Here is a 25,098-nt window from a genome sequence, read left to right as displayed (position 1 = left end):
GAAGAGGTGTCCCCTGTACAATGGCAGATTACAATTACTCTTCATGGTTTTGTGATTGGAACCAGTAGAAAAAAGTTTTTTGTAATATTTTTTTAAATAGATTGAAGATGGCAAACAGTCTTAGATATACATGAGATGAGCAATGGAGCTGAGTTTTTACCTCCATTATTGTTACAAGGACAGAAGTAAGGGTAGAGTTTCTCATTGAAGGACTGACCAGTGAAAGAGTAGATATGAGATCTGGCCTCCACATCATAAAAGGAGACCAGACCCATCTCATAATCCACAAACACCCCCACTGTCTGGGGCTTCTCTCTCAGGGTGAGGGAGACAGGGGTGTAAGCACAAGCCATATACTGATTCTCATTCCTCAGAATCACAGTCCAGAATCCATTCTGAGGGATCAGTGTAATCGTCCCCTTCCTGTTAACAGACTCTCTGGCCACTCCTACATCCCACTTGGTCTTCCCCTTGACCTGAACCTCATAGTAAAATCTCCCTGATGAGAACCCCTCCTTTCCCAGGACAATGGGACACTTATTAAATCTCTTTGGGTTGTCAGAGAGATTCTGTTTTGTGTCTCCATTTGTCACTTGTTTTCCATCATCAGACAGGATGAGTTCAGGATGAGCTGTATCAGGATCCAGAGTCACATCCACTGAGAGAAACATACAATATGTTAAATGTACATAATCATAAACTACATAATTACACCCTCATTATCCATTATCTCATTATCTTTGGTTCAAAGATACTGCTTGAAACAATAAAAGGGAACACTAAAATAACACATCCTAGATCTCAATAAAATATTCCAGTTCAAAATCTTTATATTATTACATAGTGGAATGCATTGAGAACAAAACATAATGATCAATGTAAATCAATATTATTATCCCATGGAGGCCTGGATTTGGAATCATACTGAAAATCAAAGTGGAAAATCAAATGACAGGCTGTTCCAATTTCAGTGGAAATTCCTCAAGACAAGTTAAAATGAGTCTTAGTAGTGTGTGTGGCCTTCATGTGTCTGTATGACCTCCCTACAACACCTGGCCATGTGTTACGGTCCTTAGTGTGAGATGGCTCATTCTAAAAGGACGCAACATAAATAACCAGAAACACCACACAGTAAGGTTCTTTCATACATGGATATTTTATATTTGTTTTGTAGTTTCTGTCCCAATCATACAAAACCAAACAACTTAAGGAAATAACATTGGATGGGCTCTTGCCAAAATAACAACGAAAAACAAGCTAAACTCCCCCCCCCCTCTATAAACCAAAAGAAATAACCAAAACACAGACCAATCGTCCCTAACTCCCTATCCTCTCACAAAACTGGTGAAAAGGATGGTTCAAATAAATAGGCACTTACCCAAAAAAAAAACAAATGAAACAACAACTTAACGAGAACATGGACCCACACAAAGTCTAGTTAGGATTTTAACAACTCATAAGGTGCAGTAAAACACCTATTTAGCTCTTAGCGCCCGAAGTATGGCTTAACGTCTCAAATCGGTGGTACTCGAACTTACACAATTCCACAATTCAAAACCCTACTCTGCAATGCCTTGGCAAAGAGGACCGCGTAGTGAACTGACAAACAACACACCACGGGCCACCGTACTAGAAGCAAGAACTCCTTAAAAAGGGACAACCTTGGACAACCTGCAAAAGAACACGCTAGCACAAAACAAGAAAACCAGGCACGTAACACCATGCTCCTGATGAAGTGGCAGGTGTGCTCAATTAGATTCAGGTCTGGGAAACGGCCAGGCCAGTCCATAGCATCAATGCCATCATCCTGCAGGAACTGCTGACACACTTCAGCCACATGAGGCCTAGCATTGTCATGCATCAGAAGAAACCCAGGGCCCACTGCACCAGCATATGGTCTCACAATGAGTCTGAGGATCCTGGGTCCTGGTACGTAATGGCAGTCAGGGTACCTCTGGTTAGCACATGGAGGTCTGTGTGACCCTCCAAAGAAATGCCTCCCCACACCATTACTGACCCACTGCCAAAACGGTCATGTCGGTCGTGTCTCTAGACTCACATGTGCTCATTGTGAACCTGCTCTCATCAGTGAAGAGCACAGGGTGCCAATTGTGAATCTGTCAATCTTGGTGTTCTCTGGCAAATGCCTGTCGTCCTGCACGGTGTTGGGCTGTAAGCACAAGCCCCATTTGTGAACGTCGGGCCCTCATACCACCCTCATGGAGTCTGTTTCTGACAGTTTGAGCTAGGGGTGGGTATCGCCACTTATTTCCCATTTCGATTCGATTTCGATTCACAAGGTCCCGATTCAATTTGATTTTCGATTCGATCCGATTCAATATCGATTCTTGTAGGGACATTTCAGTTACAATAAAAAGTGTAGTTTGATTGTGAAATGTTGTAATGATACAAAGAACACTCAAACTTATTATTAAAATGTATTAAGTTATTAGTGTTTATACGGTAAACAACAGTTACATTCTTTTTTAAATATCAATTAATGCACACTCTTCTATGGAGAAGATTCCGTGCCTATTCGAAATGTAATCACTACTAGGCAAAAATGGAAATGCAATCCACAAAATGCATTGCTTTTCCATACAAACATGCAGAATACGTGCCACAATGAAATGCAAAAGCACTATTACATTACATTTCAATGCACTTTATCTCTTTATTGAAAAACAATACACAAGAATTACCATTCAAAACCAAAACGCTGAATTTGTGCCAGAATTGAATATAATACAGCTCGAAATGTAATCACGGCACCGAGGTATTGCTTTTCACCGTACATAAATGTCTCCTTTAAATGTAATGATCACGAGATTGATTTAAACACTGATGTGATGAAAACATGCCACAATGAAAAGTAAAAGCTCCAGTGTGTGTGGATTTGTATTTAAAGAAAGAAACGCTGAATTCGTGCCAGAAGCCACCTTGAAATGCAATCGACTGAACGTCATTGTATTCCACTGTGTGTCTCTGCGAAGCTGTGTTCGTGTCAGAATGAAATCTAATCACTGTCCAATAGGAACGCTCGCCTGAATTTGGGGCGGGGCTTAGACTCCAGTCAGAAGCAATCGCTCGTAGTTGGACTTGAAAGCAGCAGAAATCTCTTTTCACAGAATAAAAGAGGAAATAAACAGTCTAATTAGACAAATTGAGGCTGGTGCAGTTACAGACGACTACGTGCTTAACTTAATTAAGCTGAAGGTGCTGGACAATATTGAAAATGGACCTTGAAAGTGTCGTACATGTGCTTGAATTCCACCTTGTAAAGGTGGATGAACCCTGCAAACAGCGCTGAAGAGCGGACCGTGACCTCCACCCGCCACAGCGGAGCCCCCGCGATTGCTACCCGTATTTTCCAGATTATAAACGCTACTTATTCCCTCACGCTTTGAACCATGTGACTTATAATGAGGTGTGGCTTTTCTGTAGATGTTCCTTCACCCGTCAGGGGTGGAACAGAAAGTTAATCAGGTGGTAGGACAAAGTTGTAAATCAAAGAAGAAAGTGTTCATTTTCATTTAACTCATGCAAGCAGCAGGCACGACGGAGAATTTTTTCCAAACGAACGTGTTGTGCCAAATTCCGACGCCCCTCATTTGCACACGCATAAAAACGCTACAGATGATATTCCGGAGTTAGTGATTTTAACTTAGTTCATTGAGTACTTTAGTTTTGTCCTAACTAGATATTTAGACATAATACTGCTGTAAATACTGCAAAGTCGTGGTCAGAGGTGAACTTCGTATAGCCAGTGTGTATTTTATTTAAAATAATTAACACCCTTGAGCAGTGGCGTGCACACATAGACATCAGCAGAGCTGGACATCAGGTGCTAAAGCACCACCAACTCTGCCCTTTATCAACGAAAGTGCCCTTTTGAAACTTCGTTTTTTAATATTATTATTATTATCATCATCATTTTACTGAGGTCGGTTTGAAATGATCTTTTGGAAACCTGAGTCATTAAAAACAATGCCCTGAAATGCGCCACCACCTCGCACACACCCGACCTCTCTCTTCCTTTAACACATCAGATGCGCTGCAGCAGCAGTTCAATTCAGCGAGTGGAAGGCACAGCACACACGGTCACATAGACTTCTTCTCCCGTGCCCCACCAGCCAAGTCACATACACATCAAGTCAAATCGTACCGTTTGCCCTCTAAGCAATGTCATTTTCTTGTGCTGTAAAATGTCTCATACAGCACCAAACTACTAAGCATTTTTAGCCGACTAGTCACCTGATAAACTAGTCGCTCTAACCCAAATCAATGATAGATAACGTGAGGACGACCACATACAAATAATTAAGGTAGAGTTTGCAAATCTATGTGTTAAGCTGAACGTTTTCTGTTGTATAGGTTTTGTTAGGCAACATAAATTAACAAATTCGTTTGTGAAAGAAGAAACAGGAAGTTCCCCATTACCTGTGAAAAATGCCCATCTGCATTCGTGTAATGGCAACACTCAGTAGCCTATAACTCCTCCTACTTTTTTGGTCTTTTTACTGTCTTAATTGTAGGCCTATATTATAGATTTACTAATTGCAAAATATATGCAACAAGGCCTGCAGACAGTGGAGGGTAAACAGAAGTTAACTGAAGGACTTAAAAATGACTGTATATAGTTAATATTGGATATGGATTTTATCAGTTGGTGGTGTGACTTTTTTCCATTGAAAACTCACGTTTAGAGAATGTTACAAATAAAAGTCAAATTTCATTCAACATGTGCTTGTAATGTTTTAAATAATGAAGTGTTCCACGTGCGCTAAAAAGTGCACGTGGAAATGGTTCAGAGGGGCAAGTTGAGTTTTGATGTTTGTCTGGCCCAGGACCTTACAGACATACAGCAGGCCTCTGAGCTTGCCCCTCTGAACCATTTCACCTGTGCGCTTTACTCAATATGCCATGTTTCCTGTTAGATTTGAGGCATAAAATGATGTCGGGCCAGGCCAAAATGAGGTTTCTCTTACAGATAGTAACCGTTTACGTATGATGCATGTGTTGCTTGTCTGGCCCGACGCATTATAGGCAGCAGGCCTCTGAACTTGCCCCTCTGAATCATTTCAGTGCGCTTTCTGTGCGCTTACCTACTCAATATGCTGTGTTTCCAGATATATTTGAGGTATAAAATGATGTTGGATCAGAATAAAATCAGGTTCCTCTTTTAAGGAGTGACCTGTTCTTCATGATGCATTTGTTATTTCTCTGGCCCACCATCAATAAGGCCTTCAATAAGCCTCTGAACCTGCCCATTTAAATCCGTTCACCTATATGCCCACTGCTCAATATGCCATGTTGTGTGCTGGTATTTCTTCTTCCAATTATATATATATATATATATATATATATATATATATATATATATATATATATATATATTTTTTTTTTTTTTTCTACATTCACAAAATCAGTATGGGAAACAATAACCTCCTAAATGTTTGCTCCTATGCTCGTTTGTTTAATCTATCTCTTTTAAACAAAGTGCGCAGCAAACAAGCATCGTGAATACAACCTTTTTGAATAAGTAACCAACTTCAGCCGCCGAATAAGGAGCTGCGAATAAGTAACCAAACGAATCTCAAACTGCGAAGATTGTGGAGTGTTGTGTACGATAAGCCCATCTCGGCAACGCGATCGCTCTCTCTCACGCTGTACGCACGAGAACATTGTTCGTTTTTTCTATACTGTATTAATGATCAAAGTATCTAAATCTAGGGTCACGCTTAAGGACGAAAGCTGCTTTACGATGGACATTTCAGTCTCTAAACCCATCGTTAAGCGGGGACTCATTGTACATTTAACTGAACTGATCAGTTTCTGAACGGTGCCTGACAGTTCAGAGTTCATGCCTGTAAGGTCTTTCGGCCGGTGTTGTGTTGAATTAGTTTATCCGCGCATAAAGACGCTACAGATTATATTGTCGATTTATGTTTCTATGCATAAATAAGAGCTAGACTTTAATTATCCATCACAGTAAACGGCACCACATTATCTATGTCCAAAGCCACACTGGCTCGTGTTAATTATTTTAAATAAAATACACACTGGCTCTACGAGGTTCACCTCTGACCACGACTTTGCAGTATTTACAGCAGTATTATGTCTAAATATCTAGTTAGGACAAAACTAAAGTGCTCAATGAACTAAGTTAAAATCACTGTAACTCCGGAATATCATCTGTAGCGTTTTTATGCGTGTGCAAACGAGGGGCGTCGGAATTTGGCACAACACGTTCGTTTGGAAAAAATTCTCCGTCGTGCCTGCTGCTTGCATGAGTTAAATGAAAATGAGCACTTTCTTCTTTGACTTACAACTTTATCCTACCACCTGATTAACTTTCTGTTCCACCCCTGACGGGTGAAGGAACATCTACAAAAAAGCCACACCTCATTATAAGTCGCATGGTTCAAAGCGTGAGGGAATAAGTAGCGGTTTATAATCTGGAAAATACGGGTAGTAATCGCGGGGGCTCCGCTGTGGCGGGTGGAGGTCGCATTCCGCTCTTCAGCTCTGTTTGCAGGGTTCATCCACCTTTACAAGGTGGAATTCAAGCACATGTACGACACCTTCAAGGTCCATTTTCAATATTGTCCAGCACCTTCAGCTTAATTAAGTTAAGCACGTAGTCGTCTGTAACTGCACCAGCCTCAATTTGTCCAATTAGACTGTTTATTTCCTCTTTTATTCTGTCGTGAAAAGAGATTTCTGCTGCTTTCAAGTCCAACTACGAGCGATTGCTTCTGACTGGAGTCTAAGCCCCGCCCCAAATTCAGGCGAGCGTTCCTATTGGACAGTGATTAGATTTCATTCTGACACGAACACAGCTTCGCAGAGACACACAGTGGAATACAATGACGTTCAGTCGATTGCATTTCAAGGTGGCTTCTGGCACGAATTCAGCGTTTCTTTCTTTAAATACAAATCCACACACACTGGAGCTTTTACTTTTCATTGTGGCATGTTTTCATCACATCAGTGTTTAAATCAATCCCGTGATCATTACATTTAAAGGAGACATTTATGTCAGAAATACCGTACGGTGAAAAGCAATACCTCGGTGCCGTGATTACATTTCGAGCTGTATTATATTCAATTCTGGCACAAATTCAGCGTTTTGGTTTTGAATGGCAATTCTTGTGTATTGTTTTTCAATAAAGAGATAAAGTGCATTGAAACGTAATGTAATAGTGCTTTTCCATTTCATTGTGGCACGTATTCTGCATGTTTGTATGGAAAAGCAATGCATTTTGTGGATTGCATTTCCATTTTTGCCTAGTAGCGATTACATTTCGAATAGGCACGGAATCATCTCCATACTCTTCCACATAGCTCCTTTACCAGAAAAGGCATTGAAAGCGGTTTTGAACAGCCTTTTAAAGTGCAAATTAAGTTTTTTTTTTTTACATGTAACAAAAACATTTATGAACATAGTTCTGAATATTGTAAACATTAAGGTCCAAAAACTAAGATTTATTCATGACTGCTTTTTGACATCTTGGAGATTGTCAAATTTTTTTGCAAGAAAAGGAGCTGATCAACATGTTGAGGAGTGAGACAACTCCTTTTTGCAGTAACAATATTGCCAACTGTTGAGAAAACTTCACAGCTTTATACTTGAAGTGTCGCAACCAGCGTGAGGGTCTGCTCAGTAGCGAACCGTGACCATTAAACCTGCCCCCCCCCCCCCCCCCCCGAAAAAAAAAGACTTTTCCTCTCCTAATTAACTGCAATAAAGAAGAAAACTGAGACGACAGTACAGCTTTTGAAACACAATAAACAATAATATATGTACTAGATAACTTCTTAAGCAAAATAAGGTTACAACAAAATTTTAAAAAGTAAACAACGCGCACAAGGGCTTCAAAGGAATGAATCGAAACTAGCTAGCGGTGGTATGCTAACGACAGCTAGCATCGCCACAGCGGGCGGAAATTATCATACAGTTAAGCCTGCCCACTAAGAGGGAAGATATGATTGGTCAATTTTGCTGTCGTTTGAAACTGGTATTGTGCTAAATTATTACTGCCAGGCCCTCTGTCAACGAACAGCGGTCATCACAGACCTGATAGGCGGAGACACAGGCTCACAGGCTTCCACTTAACCCCTCTCCTTCCAACACAGATTGAATAGACACGGTTGAATAATTTATTAGCTTATATTTTTGTAATTGTTTAGATGTCGATTGTCAAACTGCAAGTAGATAAAATCAATTTGGATAAATTTGATTATATATTTATGTTTTAAGAATATTTTTAGGCCCTCTGAGAGGGCGTAGAGGGCCCTGACGGTTTCCCACTGATGTAGATAACAGTTATTCAAATGAAAAGAGAAAAATTAGAAATCACACTGTACCTGCATACTGTTGACTCCTCTTCAATTCTGTGTCGACTGAATTTTAGGAAGAGTGATATTAATTTATTGATATTAATAAATGAAATCAGTACAATAATGCGGGAGGTTATGAGACTTCAATGAGAACAGTCAGATCTGAATTCTTTAGGCTTTTGGTTATATGCTGTTGCCAAAGCAACATTGGAGAATAACAGCCGTGACCAGTTTGTGTGACACTAGCAGAAGCAGAATCTGTGTTTACCTTCTCCTCCTGATCATGTACAGATATGACCAAGTGGTTGTTGGCCTCCAGAGCAAATCACAATGCATACATGAGCTATTAGCATGTCCAATTAGCCTGTTTTACTACAAGGCTTTCTATAATAATGATGTTTGTTGCTGGTGATGCAGGTGACTTTTGCACATTTATGGCATTTATGGCATTATGCACATTCATGGAGTTTCAGCAGTGAACAATGTGACTTTAATATGAATGTAGCTTATATTTCATTATAGCTATTCGCCACAGATTTCTTGTTAGGATCTTGTACCTGGAAAATATTTTTAATAGGAAAACTTCTCACCTGCCTGTTTCAACTTAGTATTCAGTGTTTCACTGAGTTTTGTATTCAGAGTCTTCTGAAGCTGAGAGAGAACTTTCCTCACAGTCTCCACATTCACATCAGTGTCGATACTGATGTCAGTCCAGTTCTTGGTGTGTGGAGGGTTGTTCATGGTTGGGTAGATCTACAGTACAGCAGGAGAGAGGAGAAACCCCTCAGCATGGGGAGGGTTGTCCTGTGATGTGCTGTGTTGTCTCTGAGCAGAGAGAGGAACACTGACCTGTAGGAGGTGGATGTGGTCCTCAGTGTGAGAGAGCTGCTCCAGCTCACTGTCTCTCCTCTTTAGTTCAGTGATCTCCTGCTCCAGGTCTTTAATGAGTCCTTCAGCCTGCCTCTCTGCTGCTTTCTGCTTCTCCTCCATCACCTGAAGCAGCTCAGCCTGGCATCTCTCAATGGAGTGCACCAGAGCAGTGAAGACCTCAATGCTGTCTGCAATCTCTCTCTCTGTGCTTTTCTAATGGAAGAAGAAATTTTGATGAAAAAGAAGCTTTAATCAATCAAACAAAGCTAACATGAAATTTTGTTTCAGTTTTTAAAAACATGTGTTTGTATTAGATGTGAAGTAGGTGATAGTTCACACCTTTCTGAGCTGTACTGAGCGTTTGATCTCTTCCATCTTCTTCAGTCTCTCTTGGATCATCTGCTGGACCTTCGACTGTGTCTTCCCCAACTGTGTCTGTAGACAGAGAGGAAAACAAAGAATGTTTGTTTTATATTTTAATGGTGCCCTGAGTTTCATTTACGTTTTTTTATATTTCTTTTGTATATATGTGTCGTGTTTAATATTGATATTATACAGTGTTAGATTCTCACCCTTTTCTCTCCACTCTCCTCCTCTATGGTAACAGTGTTGTGTGTCTTGTGGTCTGTCTCAGTACAGAACTGACACACACACATCTCATCTTCTCTACAGAACAGCTCCAGGGGTCTCTCATGTTTCTGACACATGTAGTCCTCCACGTTCTCCACAGGGTTTATTAGTTTGTGTTTCTTAAGTTTTGGAACATTATTATGGGGCTCTAGATGAGACTTACAAAATGTCAGACCACAGTGCAGACAGGATTTTACAGCCTTCAACTTCACTCCAGTGCAGGCGTCACAATAAACATCAGGCTTATTAAGACCTTTTTTCTTCTTGAAGTGATCCACAACCTCTCGCAGTGTTGTATTGATTTTGAGTTCAGGTCTCTTGGTAAATTTCTCTTTGCATAGTGGACATATACAGTTTGGACTGTTGTCCCAGTATTGTGTGAGGCAGGTCTTACAGAAGTTGTGTCCACATGGAGTGGTGACTGGATCAGTGAACTCATCCAGACAGACAGAACACATGAACCGCTCCTCATACAGGAGGCTGCTGGAGTCACGTGTGACTGATTAGAAAGGAAACATAAAGGACTATTGAATTATTCTACTATAATTATATATTTTTATCTATGTATATTTCACACATTGTTCTTAAATACCCCAGAACTGTTAGAAATTTAGACAACAGAGAATGAAAAGGAACATTTTTTGACTCATGATCCAAGTTCAATTTTATCATCATGTGTGTCTTCCTTCATTCTCCAGGATTTAGCATCTCAGACTTTAATCTCCTGATCTGAATCTTAACATGGTTTACACTGACAACATGGAGCTCAGAGTGTAAATCACTCCATTCTGTAGTCAGTACTGCATTTTTATTCTGATCATATTGCCACTAAACCAGGTAAGCTATAAATTGATGGAGAATATTCTTCAACACACAGGCTGTGTTTCATTCATGTGTGTATGAGGTGTGTAACTGACACTCTGATGGTTCTTTCATGCTCCTCCCCCTTTTACCTTGTGATGATGATTCTTCCATTTCCTTCTTCCTCTGTTAACTGTTTAAAAGAAATCAACACTCAGCAAATACATGTATATCTGTCCTACATTGGGCTAATAGGACTACATGCTTCTTGTCTTAACAGTACTCTTCCCATATATATTTTATCAAATACTTATATGGGACATAATTAAAGGACATTTTGGCATATTCTTTAAAAATATATTCTATTTGTTATGTTGAATATTTAAGAAATACGATTTGTTAAGCTCAAGCATCAATGGTACTTTGTCCCCTTCATATGTTTAATTTGCTATGTGCATGTACTTACACCACCCTGTTACAAATACAAAACAGATGTATATTTGCAAAATGTATATTTTAAAATATTTTTCAGTAAATCCTTTGTGATTAAGTTTACACTGCAAGTCATTTTACACTGAAAGGTCGTATGATTTCAGGTAAGACTAATAATATGTATTTGACAAAATTTCAATGCCTAAATGATCAGAAATTTTACAGGGACATACAGTTTCTTGAATAATTCCAGTACATACTGTAACGCCAGAGGCGTCATTATGTCAGAAGCAGTGGGTGAGGGTGGCAGTGGAACATATTAACTATCTTTACCACAGTCAAGATGAGAACATTAGACTCACACACTGAATTAGTCTCTTAGTGTGCAAACATGCACATGCACAAAGCTCTTAAACAAAGTGGAACTGGTGTAGCAATTGCGCAGTGTGTCGTTTCCATCTTCAGGTGTGTGGGGAGTGTCAGTAGGTGGGAGACTGTGAACGAGGGAGTGGCTGAGTATGGGTGTGGTTGGGGTGTAGGTGTGGTGGAGATGTGGGCATGGCTGAGATGTGGGCGTGGCTGGGTTGTGTGCACAAGAGAGTGGGTGTCTCCCCTGTGACATCTACTTTGAAATATATGCTCAAATACATTGTGCATATCATTAAAGTTGTTCTAAGGATTATTTCATTCAAAATGACCTCACAATGTGCTTACACTAAACTGCACCCTAACTTCCCCTCTGATCTTGAGATCCCACGTTGAGAGGTGTTTTTACTCCTTATGAGGAGTCTCTCTACTTCTTCCTCTTGGCACGCTGCTCTTTAGATCATTCTGCCTTTTCTTCCCTGTTTCTATGTCTTTCCTCCACTTTTCTCTGTTGTTGTAGGTCCTCCTGTCTCCTGTTCTCATCAGCATCACATCTGGCACAGCAGAGCAGCGGCTTCTCAGTAACACTGGAACGCCAGATCTCAGTAGAAACTCATTAGAAATTCTCATATTAGGCCTATCTATTGCAAACAATCACAACAGTTTAACCAAGAAATATGTCAATACTGCCAATTTATTTAAAATAGATAAATTATACAAATAAATTCATTTTTATAATTTAACCAAACATACCCAGTTAACTATGATAATAACCATGTTACCTTAATAAAGCAACAGTGTTACGAATGGGTGCTACTATAGCATTTATCTTATAAGCAAAGCCTAATTGTGAAATGTAGCTATTTTTGTCAGGGCTAGCTCCAGGGTTAGTCCATCTACCGCCACTAGGGGGATTCCACGAGCCAGCTCCCGTAAGCACGATCACAATCAGCAGTGATGACCTGTACCTGTCCTTCCTCCTACTTAAAAAGGACACTCACCTTTTTTTAAATAGTTGGATTATAGGGCCTATGTCCTGTTTGCAATTTAACATAATATATTGACCCTTCATCAGCAACAATGGTTTTGGTATCAAGGTTGCGTGCACATTGAGGGACTCAAATTTACGGAACAATAAATACTCGAAAATGTTAGAATCAAAAATTATGATTAAGAGATACATTAGATACATGTAATTAAAATTCTGCCAACCTTTTCCAGCGAATTATTATATTTTGCTTTACGATAGTTTAATTGGCAGGTTCTGTGAACAAATTTATTTTGGATTTAAATATTTTAAATATCAAGAGGAGGGACGGCAAACGTCCTCTAATTCTGCAATGTCCCATATGTAATTAAAATGCACCAGAGCTCCTGAGATGATATTTATCATTAGACTGGAAAACCAGTTGTAGCTACCTATAAAACTTTGTAATAAAGATCAACAAACATAAATGTGATTGCCATTGTTAATTCTTCCTCATTTTTACTTTTGTCTGCGAGCGCGTGTAACAAAAGCTCTTCTTTCCTTCGCAGGTTGTTGGTTTTAATGGATTTGTAACTTGTATTAACGTAGAAAATTTTGCTCAGCAACTCAGATTTCGAATTGGTAATATTGTTTTTTAAACCTTAACTATTGTGTAGACAATAGCTATTGTATATTTGACAACGTGAGATCGATGGATCAGTTTTCGCTTGCTATAGTACTCTTCAGTTCTTAGTTGAAGGGAGTACTGAACTGTAATCTTAGTCGGTACATTGCGGATCACGCAGATCATATGGCAACATATATGGCAGAATTCAGACATTTTCGCACGTCATTCGTTAGCTTGTTTGTTATTTGCGGAAATTGACAGTTTTCAGGAAACTCCCTGATCAGTGTCATCAGTATTTCAGCTGTCTACACGGTTCCCTTCTAATAATATCCATGATATTCTTTGGTCTTATTACACCTGTAGTTCACTCCGCCAGAAAACATCTGAATGATGAGCTACAACACGGTGTAGAACTACTTACCTTTACTCTCCTCTTTACTGATTTTTAGAATGCTGTAACATCCCGTTTCTCGTCTTCTTACAGCTACTTCATGTCCTGTAATGTTGTTGCTTCAATGTTAAGTTTCTAAATGGTTCAGTTTTACTTTCACTTCGCATGAGGACACTTCACTGTTCTTTTGTTCTTTGTGCTGACAAGGAATAAACGTTCCAGTTTACACAAAGTAAAACAAAGTGTGCAGAAACTATGAAATGTATAAAACAAAAATTATCAAAGTGTAACGGGGCTGTGGGGTCACGACGGTCGAGGTAAACGGGGATTGTGAACCCTTGCAAGCTGCTTCCTAGGTTTTTCTCACTAGGTGGAGGGAGGAAGCAACTGAACAAGGACTCGAACTTAAGACAAAACCTCCCCGTCACGTCCAAACAAGACGTCTGACGAAACAGGGAGACCATAACAAACTTGCAAGGTCCGGTACTCCAAGCCTTTGGAAGCTGATTATTAGGAGTTGATCCACTTGAGGGGAATCAGGCTAACGAGCTCCTGATTGTTTGCTGACTCGTTGCCTCCCTCTGGTGGCCACCAGCTAAGGCTGCGCCCTAACCGTTACATATGGCACTGAATGGGTGTCGCCAATGTAACCGAGAGAACTACGCTGCAGTATTATGATACTGTCTCACTGACCCTGTTTGTGTGTCTCTGTACCTATGTATCAGCACCAGGTGAGTGTTTTACTTAGCATTCACCCACTTCACTTGAATCTCATAATTAACAAAGTTTGATTTTGATAACCAAAAGTTGATTCATGTAGCCTATTATAAATGTTTGAATGACCAGCTAGAAGTGAACATGGTAATAAAAGATTCTCTTTGAATTACACAGTGAAACACAGTCCTGCTTTCAGTCTAATATTTGTAAATTAAAAGTAACATGATGTACTCTACGTGGGCCATGATTAATAAAATATATTACTGCAGTTGCCATATAACATGAACACCACCAATTACCAATTACTTATTACACTGCCATTATTGTAATGTGAGGTGAGCTTTCATTTACCATAACTCACTCTCCTTTACCATAACTCACTCTCCTTTACCATTACTCGCTCTCCTTTACCATGACTCACTCTCCTTTACCATGACTCACTCTCCTTTACCATGACTCACTCTCCTTTACCATTACTCACTCTCCATCTTACGGTGGAGCACAGAGGAGTATAAAACCACATCCAGGTCAGATGAGTTCAGGTTCCTTTTTCAACATTCTGATGGAAACGTTTGGTGCCAGAGGTAAAATGTGATGTCATGATCTTGTGTTTTTCTGTGTTGACCAGATAAGTCATTAATAGTGGTAATATGGGCCAGCATACCAGTCAGCCTGTGTTTGTCTATTGATGGATGGATGGACAGAAAGACAGTGAGACACACTGATCGATCAAGACAGACTTTTTTTCTTCTTTGTTTACTTTTTTTTCTAACTTCGGGGCGACAGTATAGTAGAACACATCTGCTAGCTGCTGCATACAACATCATTTACCACCCAAATGACAATTTCTGGAACTTTATCCCACCAGAGATACGAAGCTTTCCGGAAGGAACCAGCATCACTCTTCCACCACTGAAATGACGCATACAGCGGCATGATAGAAAACAAAAGAAGGGAAAGAGAGGAGGGATAGTGTCTAAGCTAAAAGCTAAGCCATTTAAACCATCCATTCCAAGTCTATTTGTAGTCTATACGGTTGCTTTATAACAAAATGGACGAACTATGACTGAAGAGCACCACCCACGAATTGGATTATTGTGCACTCATATTCACGGAGTCTTGGCTGGAAAAAAACACACCTGATGCTTGCATTGCGCTAGCGGGACATGACGTGTTTAGAGCGGACAGCACAGCGTTTATATTTTTATTTTTATCCAATTTCACTGCTGTAACACTGTTTTTAACATGGTTTCTTCAGCAACAATAAAGACTATTAAATTTTATTCTATTTATGACAAGAATAAAGTAAGGACACCCATGTCCATTTAGTTATACATGTTAAAAATAGAAGAGTGTGTCCCCTGTACAATTTCAGATTAAAATTACTATTCTGTCATGAGTTTCATGATTAGAACCAGAAGAAAAAGTTTATTATTGTAATTTTTTTGTAATAGATGGCAAACATTCATTTAGCCTTAAATAAACGGGAGATGATCAATGGAGCTGAGTTTTTACCTCCATCATTGGTACAAGGACTGAAGTAAGGGTAGAGTTTCTCAGTGAAGGACTGACCAGTGTAAGAGTAGATATGAGACATGGCCTCCACATCATAAAAGGAGACCAGACCCTCCTCATAATCCACAAACACCCCCACTGTCTGGAGCTTCTCTCTCAGGGTGAGGGGGATATCAGGACCAGCACAAGCTCTATAATCATTCTCATTCCTCAGAATCACAGCCCAGCATCCATCGTAAGGTTTTAGTATTAACTTCCCCTTCCTGTTAACAGACTCTCTGGCCACTCCTACATCCCACTCACTCTTCCCCTTGACCTGAACCTCATAGTAAAATCTCCCTGATGAGAACCCCTCCTTTCCCAGGACAATGGCAAACTTATCAAATCTCTTTGGGTTGTCAGGGAGATTCTGTTTTGTGTCTCCATGTGTCACTTGTTTTCCATCATCAGACAGGATGAGTTTGGGATGAGCTGTATCAGGATCCAGAGTCACATCCACTTAGAGAAACATACAGTATGTTAAATGTACATAATCATGAACTACATAATAACAACCACATTATACAGTATATCCTACTGATATAAAATATATAACAGGGTTTGTAGAAGACCAAAATATGCACTGAGTATTATGAGTATATCCTCTTTGAAAGTAGTAATCCATTTTAAAGAGGTAATATTGAAGAATCACACTCAGACTGCTTCGTTTACAGGTGTCATTGGTTAATTAACAACATGATTTCATAATTGTTAAAGGAAGAACACATTATAGGTGAATCCTGGAATTTATCATTTATTCACTGAACCAGGACTCCATTCCTATTTCCAGTGATGTCAGTAAAACGTTATGTAGTGAGTTACTTCTAGTAAAGTATTGGCAAACCTGACTGTCACTTTGTCGTTGTCAGCAGCTACTGAATGAAACTAATAAAGTAACTTGTAATCTAACATAGGTCATTTTAAAACCAAGTAATCTGCTATTTAACTACTTAATTTACTGTCAGTTGAAGTTGATTTTCTCCACTTCTGGTGCCACTGTTTTCTTATTTTTTTAAATATTTATTACTACTTGATAAATAGAAGTCATTCTGGATAAGAGTCTCTGCCAAATGCTGTAAATGTAAATAAATATACTGAAGCAAACATTTGTCACGGTACGGCGGGCCCCCTACTGGTCGCCTTCGTATACAGCCGCAGCTGTCCTGTTGTTGTGGGCGGTCCCTCAGGTGGGCGGAGCCCGTGATCCGTCTCACCTGAGGGTCGTTTGTTTGTCTATATATGTCTTGTCTTTGTACCAGGTGACCGCTGGTTATTATATCCTTAATTTGGATCATGTTACGGGTTTTTTGTTTGCGCACATTCTCTATTAAACCATTAATTTTCCCTGAGACTTGGCGTGATCGCTTCCATTTTATTTCGCTCACCCTGCCCGTCACACATTTATAATACAGATTTACAGTATATGGTTACATGAGTTTCAGTAATGTTAGGATAATCTGTATTATTTATAAAATTAAAGAAAAAAAAATTTGAAATCACACTGTACCTGCACACCGTTGACTCCTCTTCAATTCTGTGCTGACTGAATTTTAGGAAGAGTGTTAATAATTTTGAATAATACTGTTTTCACTATTTTGTAATTCTATATAACCTATTAGGTTATATTCACAGGGAGTAAGTGGAGGGAGTATAGAGACATAAATCTAATCTGTTCAAATGAGATTTGAGTCACTTCAAATGAGATATGGTCTGTAATCGTATTCATAAGCAATTCATGCAACTTGAAAGAGACTGAAATAAAATTAAAGCGACAATGGAGGAGAGGAACAGCCGTGACCACAGTATGTCTGACACTAGCAGGAGCAGAATCTGTGTTTACCTTCTCAACCTGATCATGTACAGATGACTAACTGGTTCCTGACCTCCAGGGTAAATTGTGATGAGCTATCAGCATATCTAATTAGCCTGTTTTATAGTATGAGGCTTTGCACAAATATGATGTTTGTTGCTGGTGATACAGGTGACGTGCACATTCTTGTAATTTCAGGAGACAGATCATACAGTCATATGAAAAAGTTTGGGCACCCCTATTAATCTTAATCATTTTTAGTTATCAAAATTTGGGTTTTTGCAACAGCCATTTCAGTTTGATATATCTAATAACTGATAGACACTGTAATATTTCAGGATTGAAATGAGGTTTACTGTACTAACATAAAATGTGCAATATGCATTAAAACAAAATTTGACAGGTGCAAAAGTATGGGCACCTCAACAGAAAAGTGACATTAATATTTAGTAGATCCTCCTTTTGCAAAAATAACAGCTTCCTGTAGGTGTTAATGAGTTCCAGGATACTGGATGAAGGTATTTTTGACCATTCCTCTTTACAAAACAATTCCAGTTCAGTTAAGTTTGATGGTCGCCGAGCATGGACAGCCCGCTTCAAATCATCCCACAGATGTTCAATGATATTCGGGTCTGGGGACTGGGATGGCCATTTCAGAACATTGTAATTTTTCCTCTACATGAATGCCTGAGTAGATTTGGAACGGTGTTTTAGATCAATGTCTTGCTGATATATCCATCCCCGGCGTAACTTCAACTTCATCACTGATTCTTGAACATTATTCTCAAGAATCTGCTGATACTGAGTGGAATTCATGTGACCCTCAACTTTAACAAGATTCCCGGTGCCGGCATTGACCACACAGCCCCAAAGCATGATGGAACCCCCACCAAATGTTACAGTGGGTAGCAAGTGTTTTTTTGGAATGCTGTTTTTTTGCCGTCATGCATAACACCTGACCAAACAACTTAATCTTTGTTTCATCAGTCCACAGGACCTTCTTCCAAAATAAAACTGGCTTGTCCAAATGTGCTTTTGCAAACCTCCAGCTTATTTCGCATCACTCTCCCATACAGCTTCTCCTTGTGCAAAGTGCGCTGTATTGTTGACCGATGCACAGTGACACCGTCTGCAGCAAGATGATGCTGCAGGTCTTGATGAGGTTACTAAACCAATTTAGTGCTTCAGTAAGTCAGTAAAAATGAGTATTCAAATCATACATATCCATACTTTTGCATCTGTCAAATTTTGTTTTAATGCATATTGCACATTTTCTGTTAGTACAATAAACCTAATTTCAATCCTGAAATATTACTGTGTCCATCAGTTATTAGATATATCAAACTGAAATAGCTGTTGCAAAAACCAAAAATTTTGATAAGTAAAAATGATTAAGATTAATAGGGGTGCCCAAACTTTTTCATATGACTTTCATATTTTTTCATATTTTCATATGTCACTTATAGAATTATATTTAATCTAGACCAAAAATCAGGAGTGAATAATATGGCTTGTAATACTGTACAAGCTACATTCACATTGCATTATATCTGTTGGCCACAGATTTCTTGTGTTAGAGACTAGTGCCTGGAAAAATATATTTAATAGGAACACTTCTCACCTTTTTGTTTCAACTTAGTATGCAGGGTTTCACTGAGTTTCATATTCAGAATCTTCTGAAGCTGAGAGAGAACTTTCCTCACAGTCTCCACATTCACATCAGTGTTGATACTGATGTCAGTCCAGTTCTTGGTGTGTGGAGGGCTGTTCATGGTTGGGTAGATCTACAGTACAGCAGGAGAGAGGAGAAACACCTCACCATGGGGAGGGTTGTCCTGTGATGTGCTGTGTTGTCTCTGGGCAGAGAGAGGAACACTGACCTGTAGGAGGTGGATGTGGTCCTCAGTGTGGGAGAGCTGCTCCAGCTCACTGTCTCTCCTCTTTAGTTCAGTGATCTCCTGCTCCAGGTCTTTAATGAGTCCTTCAGCCTGCCTCTCTGCTGCTTTCTGCTTCTCCTCCATCATCTGAAGCAGCTCAGCCTGGCTTCTCTCAATGGAGCGCACCAGAGCAGTGAAGACCTCAATGCTGTCTGCAATCTCTCTCTCTGTGCTTTTCTAATGGAAGAAGAAATTTTGATTAAAGAGAAGCTTTAATCAAAGCTAATGTGAAATTTAGTTTCAGTTTTCATAGGTCTTAAAAACAACATGTTTTTGTAATAGACATGAAGTAGGTGGTAGTTCACACCTTTCTGAGCTCTACTGAGTGTTTGATCTCTTCCATCTTCTTCAGTCTCTCTTGGATCATCTGCTGGACCTTCCACTGTGTCTTCCCCAGCTGTGTCTGTAGACGGGGAGGAAAACAAAGAATGTTTGTTTTATATTTTAATGGTGCTCTGTTTTTTATATTTCTTTTATATACGTGTTTAATGTTGATGTTATCCAGTGTTAGTTTCTCACCCTTTTCTCTCCACTCTCCTCCTCTATGGTAACAGTGTTGTGTGTCTTGTGGTCTGTCTCAGTGCAGAACTGACACACACACATCTCGTCTTCTCTACAGAACAGCTCCAGGGGTTTGTCATGTTTCTGACATATGTAGTCATCCACATTCTCCACAGGGTTTATTAGTTTGTGTTTCTTAAGTTTTGGAACATTATTATGGGGCTCTAGATGAGACTTACAAAATGTCAGACCACATTGCAGACAGGATTTTACAGCCTTCAACTTTACTCCAGTGCAGGCGTCACAAAAAACATCAGGTTTATCAAGACCTTTTTTCTTCATGAAGTGATCCACAACCTCTCTCAGTGTTGTATTAATCTTGAGTTCAGGTCTCTTGGTAAATTTCTCTTTGCATAGTGGACATATACAGTGTGGACTGTCGTCCCAGTATTGTGTAAGGCAGGTCTTACAGAAGTTGTGTCCACATGGAGTGGTGACTGGATCAGTGAACACATCCAGACAGACAGAACACATGAACCGCTCCTCATACAGGAGGCTGCTGGAGTCACGTGTGACTGATTAGAAAGGAAACATAGAGGACTATTGAATTATTCTACTATAATTATATATTTTTATCTATGTATATTTCACACATTGTTCTTAAATACCCCAGAACTGTTAGAAATTTAGACAACAGAGAATGAAAAGGAACATTTTGACTCATGATCCAAGTTCAATTTTATCCTCATGTGTCTTCCTTCATTCTCCAGGATTCAGCACCTCAGCATCTCAGACTTTAATCTCCTGATCTGAATCTTAACATGGTTAACACTGACAACATGGAGCTCAGAGTGTAAATCACTCCATTCTGTAGTCAGTACTGCATTTTTATTCTGATCATATTGCCACTAAACCAGATAAGCTATAAATTGATGGAGAATATTCTTCAACACACAGACTGTTTCATTCATGTGTGTATGAGGTGTGTAACTGACACTCTGATGGTTCTTTCATGCTCCTCCCCCTTTTACCTTGTGATGATGATTCTTCCATTTCCTTCTTCCTCTGTTAACTGTTTAAAAGAAATCAACACTCAGCAAATACATGTATATCTGTCCTACATCGGGCTAATAGGACTACATGCTTCTTGTCTTAACAGTACTCTTCCCATATATATTTTATCAAATACTTATATGGGACATAATTAAAGGACATTTTGGCATATTCTTTAAAAATATATTCTATTTGTTATGTTGAATATTTAAGAAATACGATTTGTTAAGCTCAAGCTTAATTTGCTATGTGCATGTACTTACACCACCCTGTTACAAATACAAAACAGATGTATATTTGCAAAATGTATATTTTAAAATATTTTTCAGTAAATCCTTTGTGATTCAGTTTACACTGTAAGTCGTTTTACACTGAAAGGTCGTATGATTTCAGGTAAGACTAATAATATGTATTACATGTTAGTTTGACTAAATTTCAATGCCTAAATGATCAGAAAATTTAACAGGGACATACAGTTTCTTGTAACGCCAGAGGCGTCATTATGTCAGAAGCAGTGGGTGAGGGTGGCAGTGGAACATATTAACTATCTTTACCACAGTCAAGATGAGAACATTAGACTCACACACTGAATTAGTCTCTTAGTGTGCAAACATGCACATGCACAAAGCTCTTAAACGAAGTGGAACTGGTGTAGCAATTGCGCAGTGTGTCGTTTCCATTTTCAGGTGTGTGGTGAGTGTCAGTAGATGGGAGACTGTGAACGAGGGAGTGGCTGAGTATGGGTGTGGTTGGGGTGTGGGCGTGGCTGAGATGTTGATGTGGCTGGGGTTGTGTGCACAAGAGATCGGGTGTCTCCCCTGTGACATCTACTTCGAAATATATGCTCAAATACATTGTGCATATTATCATTAAAGCTGTTCTAACGACAAAATATAACATTTTTATGTGATAAAATTAACAATTTTACCATTATTTTATTCAAAATGCTTTAGTAACAGAGTTGCAAATTGAGATATAATTGATGATGATTTATGTAAAGTACGACATTTGTGTTTAATAGTCCATGTGTCTGTGCCTATTTTACTGCAGTCCTTAACATCATTATCAATATGACCTCACTATGTGCTTACACTAAACTGCACCCTAACCTCCCCTCTGATCTTGAGATCCCACGTTGAGAGGTGTTTTTACTCCTTATGAGGAGTCTCTCTACTTCTTCCTCTTGGCACGCTGCTCTTTAGATCATTCTGCCTTTTCTTCCCTGTTTCTATGTCTTTCCTCCACTTTTCTCTGTTGTTGTAGGTCCTCCTGTCTCCTGTTCTCATCAGCATCACATCTGGCACAGCAGAGCAGCGGCTTCTCAGTAACACTGGAACACCAGATCTCAGTAGAAATCCATTAGAAATTCTCATATTAGGCCTATCTATTGCAAACAATCACAACAGTTTAACCAAGAAATATGTCAATACTGCCAATTTATTTAAAATAGCTTAATGATAAATTATACAAATTCATTCAACCAATTCAATACATTCATTTTTATAATTTAACCAAACATACCCTGTTAACTATGATAATAACCATGTTACCTTAATAAAGCAACAGGGTTGCGAATGAGTGCTACTGTAGCATTTAACTTATAAGCAAATCTTAGTTGTGAATTTTAGCTATTTTTGTCAGGACTGGCTGCAGGGTTACTCCATCTACCGCCACTAGGGGGAGTCCCGTCAGCACGATCACTGCTGATCAGAATCAAAGAAACTATTTTTAAAAGATACATTAGACACATGTAATTAAAATTCTGCCAACCTTTCCCAGCTAATTATTATATTTTGCTTTGCGATAGTTTAATTGGCAGGTTATGTGAACAAATTTGTTTTGGATTTAAATATTAAGAGGAGGGACTGCAAATGTCCTCTAATTCTGCAATGTCCCATATATAATTAAAATGCACCAGAGCTCCTGAGATGATATTTATCTTTAGACTGGAAAACCAGTTGTAGCTACCTATAAAACTTTGTAATAATGAGCAACAAACATAAATGTGATTGCCATTGTTAATTCTTCCTCATGTTTACTTTTGTCTGCGAGCGTGTGTAACAAAAGCTCTTCTTTCCTTCGCAGGTTGTTGGTTTTAATGGATTTGTAACTTGTAGTAACGTAGAAAATTTGGCTCAGCAACTCAGATTTCGAATCAGTAATATTGTTTTTTTTTAGTTTAAACCTTAACTATTGTGTAGACAATAGCTATTGTAAATTGGACAACGTGAAATCGTTGGATAAGTTTTCGCTTCGCTTTTACTCCAGTTCCTGGTTGAAGGGCGTACTGAACTGTAATCTCTGTCCTTACATTGCGAATCACACAACATATATGGCAGAATTCAGACATTTTCTCACGTCATTCGTTAGTTTGTTCGTTATTTGCGGAAATTGACAATTTTCAGGAAACTCCCTGATCAGTATTTCAGCTGTTCACACGGTTGCTTTCTTATAATGTCCATGATATTCTTTGGTTTTATTACACCTGTAGTTCACTCCGCCAGAAAACATCTGAATGATGAGCTACAGCACGCTAAAGTACAACTATAGGCTACTTACCTTTATTTTCCTTTATTTTCAGGAATTTCCATCTGGGATAAATAAAGTATCTATCTATCTCTTTGCTGGTTTTTAGAAGGCTGTAACGTCCCGTTTCTCGTCTTCTTACAGCTACTTCATGCCCAGTAATGTTGCTGCTTCAATGATAAGTTTCTAAATGGTTCAGTTTTACTTTCACTTCACTGTTCTTTTGTTCTCATAGTAAAATCTCCCTGAGGAGAATGCATCATTTCCCAGGACAAAAACACAATAATCAAATCTCTTTGGGTTGTCAGGGAGATTCTGTCTTGTGTCTCCATGTGTCACTTGTTTTCCATCATCAGACAGGATGAGGTAGTGATGAGCTGTATCAGGATCCAGAGTCACATCCACTGAGAGAAACATACAGTATGTTAAATGTACATAATAATATTCTATATGATAACTCTTAAGTATGGCATAGATCCTACTGATTAAAATATGTAACAGGGTTTGTAGAACACTAAAATACTCACAGATTCAACACTGTATCTCCTTTTAAAATAATTATCTATTGAAGTATCACTCACACTCTTGGTTGTGCTATTAAATAACTAGGAAGACAGTTTCATTATTGTTAGACAAAGAACACATTATAGGTGAATCCTGGAATTGATCATTTATTCACTGACCCAGGACTCCATCTATAATTCATAAATATATATCTTTTCATTCACACTGTCAAGCAATTGACAGTCAAAACATTGTCAGTTGTAAGTTGAAATTCACCACTTCTGGTGACAGTTTTTTGTTCTTTTTCACATATTTATTTCTACACTATCAGTATGTCACTCTGGTTAAGAGTCTCTGCCAAATTCTGTAAATTTAAGTGGAACTGTAAATTAATAACTGTAACGCAGCACGCACTGCAGAGCGAGGGGACGAACACAAACGCTGAGAAGAGCGAGATTTATTACAGGGCATTCCATAATCGAAGTCGTAGTCACAGGCAGGGGTCGAAACGGGAGAGCCATCCAGGTTAGACAAGTACAGGGGCATGATTACAGATAGACGCAAAACAGGGCAGTATAACACTGAACCTAAAGTAAACCAACAGCGAATGCAAAGTACCACGAAGGCAGAACACAGATCCACAATAGCAAAACACGACAGAATGACGGAGAAGCAGAATCTCAAAACAGAACCAGAGAACGAATAACCGACAAGGGGCTAGGGAAACACAGGGACTATAAGTACATGGAACTAACAAGACACAGCTGAGGATGATTACGACACGGGCGTGGCAGACAGACAGAAACCGGGGCAACAGACAAGCAAGGCGGGGCTAACGGGCAAGGAACAACAGAACCACAAGGGACAGAGACACTGGAGTGACAGCGAGGAGAGGGGGGCGTAGCCCTACGTGACAATAACATGTTTACACACTTTTAAATTAATAATTATATAATCAGAAATCAAGATACCATTGAGCCAGACTACTATTAAACTACAGGAATCAATGCATTAGCTAGTATTGCAAATAAACAGCCCCACTTAAACAGGATTTAAAACGTATGCCAA

The 25,098-nt window shown here is 39.1% G+C and overlaps 2 protein-coding genes across 2 annotated transcripts; both read right to left on the bottom strand.

Moving 5' to 3' along the window:
- Window positions 1-92: 92 nt before the first annotated feature.
- Window positions 93-13,514, bottom strand: LOC143497880 (E3 ubiquitin-protein ligase TRIM39-like). The gene is made up of 8 exons (XM_076993496.1): window positions 13,459-13,514; window positions 10,797-10,837; window positions 9,786-10,342; window positions 9,553-9,648; window positions 9,193-9,426; window positions 8,934-9,096; window positions 8,371-8,406; window positions 93-658 (listed from the first exon to the last, which is right to left on the bottom strand). The coding sequence occupies exons 2-8, from the start codon at window positions 10,816-10,818 to the stop codon at window positions 93-95; spliced, it is 1,674 nt and encodes a 557-aa protein (XP_076849611.1). The 5' UTR covers window positions 10,819-10,837; window positions 13,459-13,514.
- A 2,096-nt stretch (window positions 13,515-15,610) lies between these two features.
- LOC143497875 (E3 ubiquitin-protein ligase TRIM39-like) lies at window positions 15,611-23,668 on the bottom strand. Its single transcript, XM_076993489.1, has 8 exons — window positions 23,560-23,668; window positions 20,979-21,019; window positions 19,966-20,522; window positions 19,754-19,849; window positions 19,390-19,623; window positions 19,131-19,293; window positions 17,207-17,242; window positions 15,611-16,158 (listed from the first exon to the last, which is right to left on the bottom strand). Exons 2-8 carry the CDS (start codon window positions 20,998-21,000, stop codon window positions 15,611-15,613), a joined length of 1,656 nt encoding a protein of 551 aa, XP_076849604.1. The 5' UTR covers window positions 21,001-21,019; window positions 23,560-23,668.
- Window positions 23,669-25,098: the final 1,430 nt, after the last annotated feature.

This window comes from Brachyhypopomus gauderio, unplaced genomic scaffold, assembly GCF_052324685.1.
Source record: "Brachyhypopomus gauderio isolate BG-103 unplaced genomic scaffold, BGAUD_0.2 sc114, whole genome shotgun sequence".
In the NCBI taxonomy this organism is placed as follows: Eukaryota; Metazoa; Chordata; class Actinopteri; order Gymnotiformes; family Hypopomidae; genus Brachyhypopomus; species Brachyhypopomus gauderio.
Note: the sequence above shows the minus strand (reverse complement) of the source record. Positions and strands in the feature narration are given on the sequence as shown.

Bases quoted from the DNA above. Each gene is read 5' to 3' on its own strand.
- LOC143497880 (XM_076993496.1), bottom strand. From the start codon at position 10,818: ATGGAAGAATCATCATCACAAG. The intron at 10,343-10,796 runs GTAAAAGGGGGA...CTTTCTAATCAG, and splicing joins GGAAGAATCATCATCACAAG to TCACACGTGACTCCAGCAGC. The intron at 8,407-8,933 runs GTGAGAAGTTTT...CCTAAAATTCAG, and splicing joins TACTAAGTTGAAACAGGCAG to TCGACACAGAATTGAAGAGG.
- LOC143497875 (XM_076993489.1), bottom strand. From the start codon at position 21,000: ATGGAAGAATCATCATCACAAG. The intron at 19,624-19,753 runs GTGTGAACTACC...TTCTTCCATTAG, and splicing joins ACTCAGTAGAGCTCAGAAAG to AAAAGCACAGAGAGAGAGAT. The intron at 16,159-17,206 runs GTACAGTGTGAT...TGTTTCTCTAAG, and splicing joins GAGGAGTCAACGGTGTGCAG to TGGATGTGACTCTGGATCCT.